Source organism: Clavelina lepadiformis, chromosome 8 (genome assembly GCF_947623445.1).
Source record: "Clavelina lepadiformis chromosome 8, kaClaLepa1.1, whole genome shotgun sequence".
NCBI classification, from domain to species: Eukaryota; Metazoa; Chordata; class Ascidiacea; order Aplousobranchia; family Clavelinidae; genus Clavelina; species Clavelina lepadiformis.
Window position 1 is genome coordinate 15791668 of NC_135247.1, and position 13974 is coordinate 15805641.

Below are 13974 nucleotides of genomic sequence, written 5' to 3' on the forward strand. Positions count from 1 at the left end.
CACGTTCAAGCAAAAAATCAATATTAGGTTTAAAATATTATCCACATTGATTTCGTTCTCCGTTACATCATAACAAATCTTTTTCACGCCGCTCTCAGCTCTGCATGCCTATGTGTAGATTTCGACAAATAAACTATAAGGGCTCTCAATTTCGATTTACACATTGGTGCTCATGTTAAAAAAATGTTTTCTTTTAAACTACATTGCAAGTAAAGACCGAATTAGTTTCGTTCAGTCTTGGCAGGTGTTAAATGTAGTCTACAGGTCTACTCGTGGCTTTTATTGAACCGTCTCCACCGTCTTTGGGATATGTGCCTGTGTGTTCACACGACCAATTAATTTTAATTTCCCGCGCACTTACCAAACTTTCCAATATGGTAGGCTTATGCTACTCATGTGCTACAAAAATGTATCTGTGCCTCACATACTGACATATATTAAGCTTACTGATAAATACCGGTTTATCCTTTTCGTTACTAAACAAACTTCCTAGACCTACATCGGCCAATAACAATTTGCCTGTAACACAATGAAAAATTTCATGTTACTATTATTCTACGTTTAAAGCGTAAAAGAGTGAGTAGAAAACGAAAAGCAAAAAAAATTTTGCAAAAAAAGCAATTAAACAAACGTGCTATGGCAATTTAGTGTATTCTTTAACGTCCGTGCAACTTAGCCTATTACGCAGACTACGGTCTAGGCTGTCGCCGCATTCACCCATATTTAGACACTAAATATATAAAATATCGCACCATGAAGCTTTAACTCTGTCACTTTGACTTTGTTTTACAAAAGAAAAATGCTTTTACCCCACAAAAATTGCTCTACAGCAAGCGATCTTTCGAAACGTTCACTTGAGTGCATTTTTGCGCCTTTTTGGACCTTTTTGTTAATCGCATGCTTGCAATGCCTTTATATGCACGCTTTAAGTGTTCAAAAATACATGTTAATTAATGTTTAATACTAATTTTAGCATTTGTTGATCTTTTTTAATCTAGAAATGTCAAGTAAAAATGCAAGCGATTAACTCACATATATTTTGACCTAGAGTAACCTTTACCGGAGCCATAATAGCGGCAAGCATTGCCTTTGCAGCAGCATCTTTTACACAAAAAGTACCGGTACCGAGTACCGACAAAGTACCGAACTACTTTTTTAAATAAGACCGAATACCGGAACCGTCGGTACATTTTTGCCAAGTACCTGTACCGTTACCGACGATTCTTTCGAAGTACCGACTGCCCACCTCTGAGTATCATAGAATACTAACAACCAGATTGTTGATGGTGGCTGAATTGTTTTTAACAAAATAAAAGAAATATATATATTGGCATTCTGAAGGTTAACTTTATTTTTGATTTTTCTACACGAGCTTTCGCAAACATAAGCTTGCTTCTTCAAGTGTACAGTACTAAGAAAATGATTGTTGTTGTTGATAGATAATTAATTAATTGTTAGATTGTTGAAGAAAAAGTAGATTGTTCTTAGATTTCTATGGTAGTATTGCCTCTGTTTTCACTCCAATTCAAAATTAGCCTGTGGTAAGCTTGGTTATGTTAGCTGTTGCCTATGCCGAAAGATTAGGCCTATTATGCATCCTAGCGTCCTAATGAATGAATTTAGGGTTATCATAAAACGTGGCTCAGTCATCGGAAATTATCAGAATTGTAGGCTATAGGTATAGGCTAGGCCTAACTAAGTAATTCCAAATTTTTAATTTTTCTGGCTTGTGTCACTGTCAGCAGTCGTCCAGGCTAGTTAAATCATAAGTAGGCCTACTGGTAGGTTACGTAAATAGGTTGTTATTGGGTTTCCAGACTTCAGTCAAATCAATTCAACATACATTATGACAGTATACGCAAGTCGTATAAATGTTGTATAACTCATAAAGGCTGCTGATGTCATGCCGCACCAGACTGCAGAGTATAGCAAAAGCACCCGATTTGTATTTCATGGCAGGATTTGCTGAGATCTCGGGTGTGCAGATCCGGTGACCCAAATGTGCATGTGTGCAATAGCTAGCCAAGTGTGCACTTAGGTCTATTCAATCTTTCTTTTGTTCAAATCCAGGCTAATACTTGTAATTGTAATTATAAATTTATCTATCCTAACAACAATCCTAACATCAATCCTAACATTATCAAAAAATCATGTTTTTCCGATAAGTTTTTGTCGATTCTCATTGAAATTTGGAAGCAGGGTCATAACCAAAAGTGCGGGCACTATTGTTAAATAGCACCCTGCTACTGACTCAGTAACAGACAGGCCGCTGTTCGTGACGTGATCGGTAGCAGGTTAGTTTTTCAACAAAGTGAGCGGCTGATGTGGATTTTTTCCAAAAAAAAACGTACATTGATTTTTAGAAAAGAATATTGTATTGTTTGTGTTTTGTATATATAATTTAATATAAAGCTTGGTTGTATGGGTGAGGAGAGCGTAATTTATGTTCACGTCTTGATATTCTTGAACATCCTTGATATAAACAAATAATGAGCTGTCCAGTTTTCAGCAGTAACCAATAACATCAGGGTGCTACTCGAGCAATGACAGTCTGTTCATTACATCATGAACAGCAGCATGTCATTTATTGACCAGTAAACAGTCAATAGCAGGGTGTTATTTGAAAACAGCAGGCTGCTTTACAACAATAACAGCCGTTCTTATGATAACACCCCTGCCTCTTCAAACTAAAAATCAGAAACTACATGACGCCACCAAATTCAGGGTGCTACTCAAACACAGCATGCTGCAATTGGTGACGTCACGAGAAAATTTTAGCATGTGCTCAATTAAAACTGCTATTGGAATTTTGGCTTATCATTATGGCTGCATGTATGAAGCCATCTGTGCTCATTTGTTTCACACGTTTGAATGATTGTAAACATTTTGCAAAATTTGCTTGGAATTTTTTTCCTGTTATGAATATGTCCTTACTTTGTGTATTAGGCAAAGCATTGTGGCGTCTTGATTTACTAGGTACCACTGTACAGCTGCCACGAAATACAGACCAAATTTTTTTTAAACGGTATTGCACACCAAGGCAAACCGGTGTCTACAAAAAAGACGAGACAGAAACCGATATCTCTATAAAAATACGGGAAACATTAATTTTTTTCCTCGATTTCCACCGTATAAGGCTGCACCTTGCCTGCACAAACGCCGGGCAGCCTTGGGCTACAAATCGCAGTGCACACCAGCTGCTTCCTTGCACACCGAAATTTTTCTTTTGCATATCCGAGATCTTGGCGAAAATTGCCATACTCTGCAGTCCAGATTCTGCAAACTGCCCATGTAGAAAAGGAGGAAGCGGTCACACCACTCCGACTATTTATTAGGCTTATTAGTGCTACCGGAATGGCAATACCCCATTGTGAAAAGGGCGGAAACTGCACATTGCATGCACTAGATTTAAACTTGTAGACTTAGATCAACGTGTACGCCCATCATTTTTATTTTTACGTCTATTTATAACCAAGGCACCCGGATGCATTCCATGTGAGTTACGCCGAAGATTTTAGGAAATAGCTTTGATCAAGCGATGTTAACCCGGTTTGACGTCAGAGGCGTTCGGTGTCACCATTTGACAACGATACAATATTGCCTGACCATTATCTTATCAGAAAGATCCGATATATAATGTGCTAATATAAGACTTATCATAACTATTGATTGCTGCACAAACATCTATGACTGAGAATAGCCCTCGTAGCTAGTAGCTAATAACTAGGGCAACCAGTTTTTTGACCTAAAAAGTTTAAATTTTGACCTTAAAATTTGCAAATTTTGACCTCATTTTGACCTAAAAAGTTTAAATTTTGACCTTATTTTGACCTAAAAAGTTTAAATTTTGACCTTATTTTGACCTAAAACGTTTAAATTTTGACCTCATTTTGAAAAACGCTATACTGATAGTCTCTACACTGTCTACAGCAACTTTCTAATCTAAAGCTGCATTTAAAAATGACAAAATGCTTTTCTAGTGTTGACTTTTTTTCGCTTCTGCGTATTAAGATTGACAACTTGCACTTTCAAATGCAATGCCGTCACATCGTGACGTCACCAAACGCGCTGAAAAGCCTTCCCTCTCTTTGTGGCTTTGGTTCTAAGTAAAATTTGCGGCACTGGAATTGTTTGCGGTACAAGAAAAGAGAAAAACGGAAGAATAATATTACAAAATGGTTACAAAATTACAAGTTTAATAGATTTTGACCTAAAAAAAAGACCTAAAGAAACAATTTGACCGTATTTTGACCTAACGTAACATTTTGACTTTATTTGACCTAATAACTTCTATACCACACGTCGTACAAAGCTGAAATTTGTTTTGTGCTTGTTTGATAACATTCTGGGCAGGTTAAAAAAAATTGACCATATTGACTTTTGGTTGCCCTACTAATAACACATCACAACAATAATCTCTGAGTAACATAATATACCGTATATTAGCACACACTTGACTTAAACTTGAATAGTTGAAGATAAATCGATTTAGTATGTTACATCAAAATAGAGATGGAACATGATCCAAGAGAGGGAATAATATCATACTTACTAATTCCTACCAAATGATTTATTACGTAATTATATTAACTTTTTTCTTCAAATTTGTTCTGTGATGATGCCTGGCCACTTTGGTCTTCCGTTTTTCTCTTGCTTAGATGAAAAAGTGCACAGTGTTTCCTTTTCTTTTTGTAGAAATTGCAGTTGGCATAATGTCTTCATGCTGTATTCGTATCGTACGCCAAACTGACTATCGGCGTATGCATCACATAGCATGCACCCTGGATTTATAATAAATTAAGACGTAATTAATGCTTCAGTGCACGGGATTGGGTTTATTGGCCTTGGACTTTGCTGCTTATTGTTTGCTGGTGGAATTGTCATTTTTTTCACACTATAATGGTAAGCATCTTATTTTTCTTTCCTCCTCAAACAATGAAAAACAATTACAAAAAAATCATGCCAAAATTTGCATTTTTGCATGCAAGATTCCTTGTAAAACACTGTCGTACTTTCCAACCGGGCCAACAGACCCTTTCTGAGTTACTGTCTAGGAAGCAAAATTTTTTCGATCACTTACGAATGTAAATTCTCAACCCACTTTGATTCTTTTTTAAATTGCAATAATTTTAGGCATCGGATTGTAACAATTTCACTCAGGCAAATAGCATACGAATTTCTTAACAAGATAAAGATAAAATATTAAAAATATCTTTCTTAGTTTTTATTTTACAGCAGTTTGAATCCTATGCACTGGACTTGTTTGATATAACGTCTAGATACATGGTCAGCGAAAAATGCGTAAGAATTTGCGTGTTATCTTTGGTGCGAGTAATTTAAATAATTCAGTTCATATTCACTGCTAGTCTATTGTTTTAAACTTTGCTTGAATGCTTGAAAGTCAAGGCAAAATTACATGTGTAACATGCCACAGATACCATGCAAACTATTACACATTTCATGCCACATGCTACACTGACCACGTAACGTGACCTCATGTCGAAACAAAACAATGCGTAGAATTCAAAGCATTGTAAAATAAAAACTAGATAGTCTTGTTCAATATTTTTTCTATACTGTATAAAGAAATTCATATGCTGCCCACCTGAGGGAAATCTTTGCAAGACAATGCTCAAAGCGTTTGCAATTTAAAAAAGAATTAAAGTAGTTGATTTTCATAATTGTTAATTATTTTGCAATTCTGAATTTCCATTGTTAAGTATAGGCGATCGAAAAACTTTATACCTGAATATTACTTTAATTTCCTTGTGCAAAGTATAGGTTATGAACAACACTTGTTTTTGTTCAGTGGACCTGATGAACAGTTCCAAATTTGAGCAACACTGTATAAAAAAATAAAAAATCTAAATAAAAAAGTTTGTCAATTAGAACATGCACAATGACAAGCTCAGTATTTGGGGCTTGAGGTGTCATCGCCAAGTTTAATTTGTGTAAAGAAAGCAGAGGTTGAAAAATTGCTTAAGTTGCTTACACTTTTGAAATTTGGCAATTTTTTTCATAACTTTTTTTGATTTAGTTAAATTAAATATGTTGAATGTTTCACTAGTTATTATTAAACCTTGGGCAACAAATAATGTGTGTTATGTATTGGATTCATGGCTATAATAACTTCATTAATTACTAATTCAGTAGCCAACATACGTTAAAAACGACTTGAAGCCGTAGCTAATTACCTATATCAGAGGTCGGCAACCCCTGGCACGCGTGCCACTTGTGGCACGCGAGATGATTTTTCATGGCACGCCAAATCATTTGACGCGCACGTTGTATCATCTAAAGAAAGTGCAACCATTGCATCACTAACACTAGCGCTAACTAAATGGTTAGGCTATCACAACAACTTCACACCAGAATACTGGTTTTGGCTGGCAGCAGTAACCCAGCCAGTTAAATTTTACATTGGACTTGATCAGCTGAAGTCACCAGACCTTGAAAACGCTGCATTTCCCCTTGCTGTTTTCAGTGTTGCCAGTTGATAGATCGCATAAGTGAAGTGTTCCATTATAACTGTAGAAAAACCACAGATTTGCTGTTTTAGGATAAAACTAGGATCAAACTTAAACAAAAATTAAGTCTTAAAAATTGCCCACCTAGTTTCAAACTAGGGGGGCAAAGAGAGGGCTAGGTGGGCAAGCGAAGGGACTAGGTGGGCAATTGCCCACCTAGTTTATATGTGAAAAGATGCCCACCTAGTCCCAATTTGTGAAAAGATGATTGTTCAGCAGGGTTAGGGTATATTTACAGAATTTAACTCATGAAATTAGGTTTAATGGCGTCTCCCAAGAGACGTAAATTAGATGTCAGATCATTTCAAGAATCCTGGACGACAGATTTTGGCACGAATCGAACAATCGAAAGTAGCTACAAAGTCGCAGAGGTCATTGCTAAACATGGGAAACCATTTACTAATGGGGAGTTTGTAAGAAAGGCCTTTCTCAGTTGTACCGACGTGTTGTTTGATGATTTACCGAACAAAAGCACCATAATCTCGAGGATCAAGGATATTCCTGTTTCTCCCCGGACAGTGGAGAGACGCATCACGGACATGGCTGCAGACGTAAATGAGCAACGAAATGTTGCGTTAAAATCTGCGAATGTTTTCAGCATAGCTCTTGACGAAAGCACAGACATAAACGATAGTACTCGTTTAGCGATTGTTGCTAGGTACTGCAGTAAAGGCGAGATGCATGAAGAGCTTTGTTGCTTGAAACCTATGTATGGCACTACTAAAGGAAAAGATATACTTGACACCTTCACTAACCATTTTGAGTAAAGAGGGATTGATATAAAGAAGATATTCTCAGTTACAACAGACGGCACACCTGCTATGATAGGACGACACTGTGAATTTGTGACTCTTGTTGAGAAAAAGATTGGGCACCCTGTTATGAAATTGCACTGCATTATTCATCAAGAAAACCTTTGTGCGAAGATTTCAAATTCAGCTCTTAATGACGTAATGTCAACCGTAACGAAAATAGTGAATTACCTTGTCGCTCGCTCTGCTACAACACACAGACAGTTTCGATCTTTGCTTGAAGAGATGAACTGTGCATACCATGATGTGCCCCTGCACTGCAGTGTCAGGTGGTTAAGTCGCGGTAAGGTTCTCTTGAGGTTTGTTGAATGTCTAGTCGAGATAAGGGACTTTTTGGCAGGACAAGGCATGGTATACCCTGAACTGGAGGATAAAAAGTGGCTTGTAAAACTAATGTTTCTTGCAGATATCACCACCCACCTTAACGAACTTAATGTTCGTCTGCAGGGTCCACAACAAACGGTGATGAATCTTTTTGAGGCATGGAAAGGTTTTGTAGCTAAATTGGATATCTACACACGAGACATCCAAACTGCAACTTTTCGCTACTTTAAATACCTGAAGGTTTTCTCAGTGGATCACCAAGTCAACATAGTTGAAATTGATATGTACATGAGGGATCTAACGTCTCAATTTTGCAATAGATTTCAAGATTTTCAACATTTTGGTTCATTATTTTCTTTTCTCATCAAGCCCGAAAGCAGCGAAGACTTGAACTTATCTGCATTTGAATGGATGGACATCGAAGACTTCCAGATGCAGCTGATCGATTTCAAAGCATCCTTTTTGTGGACATCGAAATTCGTCGAATTGCGGAAATCGCTGGAAACGATTGAAAACAAACAAACAAGCATTTTGACATGCTGGGAATCTTTGCCAGAAAAATTTAGCTGTCTCAAGAAGATGTCAATAGCTTTGTTATCTGCATTTGGATCCACTTATTTGTGTGAACAAATATTTTCGCACATGAATTTTATTCTCAGTCCACATCGCAGCCGACTTACGGAAGATCATTCGGAAGCATGTGTTCTACTTAAAGTGTCCAAATATAATCCTAATACTACAGAGCTAAGTAAGAAAAAGCAAGGACAAGGATCTCATTAAAAAGTGATTCTTGTGACTGCATTCGATGTTATCCAATAAAATTAAAAAAATCAAATTTGTCTCTTGTCTGTTAACTCAGTCAACTTTACTGTTTAATTTTCACATCAGATAGTTGCCAGTGCAAAACCAAACGTACAAAAAGGTTTGGCACGCGAGTTGTTGATATTTTGACATTTTTCATAAACTGGCACACTGCATACGAAAGGTTGCCGACCCCTGACCTATATCATGAGTGACTCATGATGATTCATGAGTCATGATTCATGACTGACTCAACTTGACTTAAATCAATGTGTGTTATTGACTTTGATCTTACTCAATTCAGTTGATTTATTTTCAGCAATGCTATCTTGAACAAAGCCGGTTAAATTGTCATTTTGTGTAAAATGTTACTTTGTGCTTACGAAGCACTGGTAACTTTGTGATATTTGTAAAAAAGTAAAATATTTTATTTTGTTATCTAGTTGATTTTAATTTGACAGGCCCTTACAAGACGCTTTTTAAAATCTAGATCCGACTTCATATGTTCAGATTTGAAACTAGGAAATATGCCACTTCTTGAATTTAAATGCGCTTCTCAGGAAGTTGCTTATCAAACTGCATCAACATTGTTGCTGGAGTATATTCAACTTATTCTTTATCAAAGGTCTCAAATTCCTGAGCCAGTACAACTTTTGCAAAGGAGGCTGAGAAAAAGTATATCATATTTCATCCATATATTGTTTTGATAAAATGAATAACGTTTAGTTAGATACAGGTATCACAGTTTTATTTAAAGTTTACATTATTGTATTAGCTCCAGTGCTAGATCATTTGCGATTTTTTTTCTTCCTAAAGTCTGAAAAATATTTCACCCTTTTTAACTGAGTTGCTATGACACATCGATAGCTGAAATAAAAGTAAGACAATGGCTCGTAACTGGTTAATGATACATATATGCACATAATAACAAGTGAAAATGAAAACAAAGGCTTCAAAAGAGACAAACAACAATACCATTTCATATGTTATGTTTATTGTGAACTGTGATATGTTTTTAGAAGGAAAGAGTAATTTGAGAGGATCAAAATATGGAGACAACTGCAGAAAGTATGATAATTTATTATTTTTTTGGTATGTGCAATTGTGTTCTTCCTAGATATAACCTTTATGTAACTTTTTAAACAAAAAATATTTTTATTTCTTGGTTCTATTGTGATGAAATTAAAAGTGTTTTTAGTGGTATAGCTAAAATGCAAAAACATAAAATTGCTCTTAGCTTTTTACATATTTCTAATTTCATAACATTGCAGAAATGTTCAAATCCAAAAAGAATTCCAGCAGGAAAAGAAATATAAAGATCTATTAGAAAGTTTGGGAAAAATTAAGAAATACCTTGATGACGTTGTGAAACTTTGTGATTATACTGAAGTCCTTGTTGCACTTGGTTCCACCTCGCTGTCCATTAAAGAAGCTTTTTCAGCAAAAACAAGAACATTTGGTAAGGTATTGAGTGAGATACTACTCGCAGGCGTCTACCTCATTTGGTTTTGATCTTTTATTGGAAAGATGCTCAGCATAATGTCATGTTAACTTAGTTGCAACTAATATAAACCTCACTTTGTGAGGTTTTCCATTGGCATTATATCACAATATATGAATGTCATGTTCATGCACTATAGTACTGTATGAGGAAAGAGTAAGCTACTACTGTAGTCATAGTCATTTACCTCATTTGCTTATTGATGTATTGGTTGTTTTATCGTTCTAGTCACATCGCCAGAAGAGACCAGGCATAATGAAGACTTGCTGCAAATTCAAACACACTGTCGGAGATTTTGCATGAGCATGGTGCAGTCAGCAATGCACGTTGATTCATGCCCAGCACCTTCTAATACCCGAGTATTTGTAAAAGCAAGCAAATCCAAGTTTAAGGAAGGTTTAATTCCATGGCCTAACTTCAGGTATACCAACTTTTCCAACTGAGTTGGGTTTTTATGTAAGGATATCATACATTGAATAATCACTTAATATTGTATATGATTATATGGTATTGTACAGTATGCAGCAAGAATACTCTACCAATTACAGTTAAACGCATCATCATCATTATTGTACATCACATTTTTGTATTCAATTTTCTTACAGTCTAAGTGTGAAAAGAATCGCTTAATGTTTTCAGAATATATCTATTTCCTACTTTTGAAACCTTTTGGGTAGCCTTTTAGTGCTTCACATCAAGTTTTAAATTATAACTGGCCACTAAATCAGTACCAGAAGAAATAGTACAGCAGATTAATTACAGCAGTATTTGGCCAATGTGCTTGTCAGTTCATTTCTATCTAATAACTGAACTCAATAAATCTATGATAATGATTTTATTTTGTAATCGAGAAAGGAAAGCTTATAAAGTGTGTAGAATTGCGGTATGTTGTTAAAAATACAATCTGTTTCCGGTTTAAAGGGAAGGACAAGTTAACCTTAAAGTAAGGAAAGGTTGACGGTAAGTATAACGAACAAAGAATTTTTTTTTAATTTCAGTGGTTTTGCTATTATTGCCAAAAATGTCTCACAAACTTGTGAGTAATTACAAAATGGGTGACATAGATTATGCTGACTTAATTTGAAATCGACGTAAGTGACGGTTGGCATTGGAATAAGTGTAGATGTAGTACGGTAGACTCTAGCTAACAGAGGTGATCACAGAGCCTGAATTTGCATATTTTATCGTAGTTGGAGCAGGAATTGAAAATATGGGCGTGAGCACTAGGTCGTTGGTAGATAGGTTAACAAACACTAGTAGCTGATGCCAGAAAGCGATGATATTTTGTAGCAAGTTTACGCTTTCATTTTAATTGTAAAAAATTGTTTGATGGACACCGAATTGGAGGTTTTTAGTGAAAGTGGGAATGGGCACTCTCATAGATTGTGACATAAATTCCTCCACCTACGCTTCACACTTTTGGCAATAATACTCAATTAGCAACTAAATTTTATCAAACTGTTTTTTGTCCGGTATTCTTACAAACAATCTTTTAATTTTTAGCTTAATTAGCTTTTATCCTTCACTGTACAGTAAGCATTGACCATTAACGCCCTGATTTAAATTTTAAAAAATGTAAGAAGATGTGCAATAGATTTTTCTTTGCTCATTATCCCACGGTTGATTCTTATCACCTTAGGATTCTGCAGATTTTCTTTTCTCGCACAGCTTTGCTTCAGTGTGAAATGTTTTAAATCAACTGCTCTTTATTCTAAATTTGGGTTTTTATAACGCATGACATACAGTTTGCTTCACACATTTTACATGCTTCTTTATAACTATATATATTAATTGTTATATGTATTTTGGAACACTTATTTTGAAATTTTGAAGTTAAGTTGACAATTGGATATTACAAGATATTTGCTGATATGAAAATCTTCATATTTACAGTTAAAATAATCTTTTTTATTTAGATATCCATCTAAGAATATTCTTTATGATGTAACATTAAATTTTGTTGATGAAGAGATGCGCTGTAATCTCAGTGATTCCTTCATAAGGTCTACTGGAAAACTGGACTTGGACGATAATCAAAACAAGGAAAATAAAAACCCCCACATTGAAAACCAGGTTACTGTAATGTGTGTTGGTTACTTGAACTATTGTTACATCAAGCCATTTCTAACAATTTTTTAAAATTGGAATGAACCTGTTATGTGATCTTGCTGGAAAATGAGCTTTCCTGCTTTTCACTCTGCATTAGCTTTCAAAACTTACATTTGACCAAGTCATCAAAAAACCTTGGAACGATTTGCGATCCATGACTGGAAGGGGTGATGTTTTCTACAGAATCTAGATACTGGATTGACAACGCTCACTGACGTCAAACAGTGCAATCCCGTCTCTTACAAAATAATAATTAAAGTCCATCAGTTTTATTCGTTGAACATCCAAACAAACAGTGTAAAGTGTAATCCCGTGGCTTCTCTGTAGAATATCCCCGTCTTGTTTTAACCGCGTTGGTCCATCTAATTTGAAAACGAAATGGTCGTTGGAAGGTTTTCAGTCGACTCAAATTTCTGCAGAGCCGACGTGATAAAAACTTCATCCTTTAAGTTTGCACACATACCGTTGAGAGATTTCTATTTAGGAATTGTACAGAATGATGCCATACTTAAAAGGGGATGGTCGCACTGTGAACGAAATTACCTCGCTTAGATTGTATTAGCGACGTAATGTGATTGGGCGTTAGTTTGCTTTGCAAGGACGTTGTCTTAGGAAAACTACAGTTTCCAGCCAAATCATAACCAGTTTTTCAATTTTCGAAGGCGTTTTAAGGTCTTTTATGAAATTGGGCGTGTCCTTGCTAGTCGATTTAAATTATCACGAATGTTGCGTTTGAAGTAAAAAATATGAATATTCAGTTGGAAGTGATCGAAAATATTTTGTTTTGTCTTTACATTTATTCGACCCTGCAACTTAACAGTTTTTCTCTGCAGCGCCACAGGAAGTTCACAGTCGAAGAAGCCGCAACACTAGCAAGTGGTGCAGATGATCTGGGAACACTTGGTGGCACGGAAAGCCAAGATTGTGCCGTTCAACCCAAAAATCACAAAAAAACCACTAATCAATCCGCAATGGATGATGCAAGTCGTTCAAATCCTATGAATTGTCGGAGACTTTCTGCCGAGGAAGTCTTAGACGCTGTGTTGGCTGATGATGACGTCAAACGCGTCACCGTGACGGCATCTGATGACGAATCGTCGTCAAAAAAGACTTGCACTGTTGATGATTTCATTTGGTTTGAATTACCGGTCGTAATTCGTGGTTTTAAGATTTGAAATGAATTGAGTATTTTTCTATTGTTTCCAACAGTAGGCTTAGTGACTAAACTGCAACAACGAAAACGTTCATCAATTACCTATTTTGTCAAATCTAGCGCAGTGAGTCTAAATAGTTGTCAGAATTTTTGTTCCAGGCAATAGTGCCGATTTTTTAAATTTATCTCTGTTCGGTCGCATGTTATTTTATGCTGTTACTTTAAAATCTAACTAAATCGTTTGAGTTGTGATTATTTTTGCATTTACAATTATACTTAATTATGTATATGCATTGGTTTATTTTACTGAAAGGTAAATATATTAACATTATGATCTGTCATAGTATTACAAGTTAAAAAATCGTTTTCATTTTATCCGAAATGGTAAAATATTCATTACGCAAGTCGGTTGATTGTTTTGTAACCACTATGTGAAAAATGTAAACCATCATTTGTTCCTTCAAAAGTGAAATTGAGTTCCAATTGAACTTAAGATTGTCAACAAAAACTAAGGCGTAATAAAAGCTCGTTAATTTAGGTTGAAAACATTTGTTAACAGTCGCTTTTGTGCCAACAATAAGCCTCGCCTGTGAACATATATAATTTATGATCCGATTGTTTTGTTCGGCCATAAACTGTGTTTTGTTGGTTTAACTGGTCCACAGCTTTGATTAGTTAATCTTTAACTTAGAAAATGGCAAGGATTTTACGATTTTTATAATGAAATATAGTTACTTTGATTTAAAA

At 35.6% G+C, this 13974-nt stretch overlaps 2 protein-coding genes across 3 annotated transcripts; both read left to right on the forward strand.

Annotated features, from left to right (window-relative positions):
• Nucleotides 1-4768: 4768 nt before the first annotated feature.
• On the forward strand, nt 4769-13773 carry LOC143468806 (uncharacterized). Of its 2 annotated transcripts, XM_076966209.1 has the most exons (7): nt 4769-4902; nt 8955-9139; nt 9484-9532; nt 9736-9923; nt 10194-10386; nt 11882-12038; nt 12908-13773. In XM_076966209.1, exons 2-7 carry the CDS (start codon nt 8992-8994, stop codon nt 13247-13249), a joined length of 1077 nt encoding a protein of 358 aa, XP_076822324.1. In that variant the 5' UTR covers nt 4769-4902; nt 8955-8991; the 3' UTR covers nt 13250-13773. The 2 variants fall into 2 exon arrangements, with proteins under 2 accessions (XP_076822324.1, XP_076822325.1); XM_076966210.1 differs by lacking the exon at nt 4769-4902 and having other exon boundaries at nt 8981-9139; nt 9487-9532.
• Nucleotides 6791-8443, forward strand: LOC143469426 (general transcription factor II-I repeat domain-containing protein 2-like). Its single transcript, XM_076967121.1, has 2 exons — nt 6791-7185; nt 7297-8443. The coding sequence occupies exons 1-2, from the start codon at nt 6791-6793 to the stop codon at nt 8441-8443; spliced, it is 1542 nt and encodes a 513-aa protein (XP_076823236.1).
• Nucleotides 13774-13974: the final 201 nt, after the last annotated feature.

What these genes read in the sequence shown, in the direction of transcription:
- LOC143469426 (XM_076967121.1), top strand. Translation starts at nt 6,791, where the DNA reads ATGGCGTCTCCCAAGAGACGTAAATTAGATGTCAGATCATTTCAAGAA. An exon ending in CGTTTAGCGATTGTTGCTAG is followed by an intron (nt 7,186 to 7,296) that starts GTACTGCAGTAA and finishes TTTTGAGTAAAG; the next exon opens with AGGGATTGATATAAAGAAGA.
- LOC143468806 (XM_076966209.1), top strand. Translation starts at nt 8,992, where the DNA reads ATGCCACTTCTTGAATTTAAATGCGCTTCTCAGGAAGTTGCTTATCAA. An exon ending in AGCAAAAACAAGAACATTTG is followed by an intron (nt 9,924 to 10,193) that starts GTAAGGTATTGA and finishes TTATCGTTCTAG; the next exon opens with TCACATCGCCAGAAGAGACC. An exon ending in ACCCCCACATTGAAAACCAG is followed by an intron (nt 12,039 to 12,907) that starts GTTACTGTAATG and finishes TTTTCTCTGCAG; the next exon opens with CGCCACAGGAAGTTCACAGT.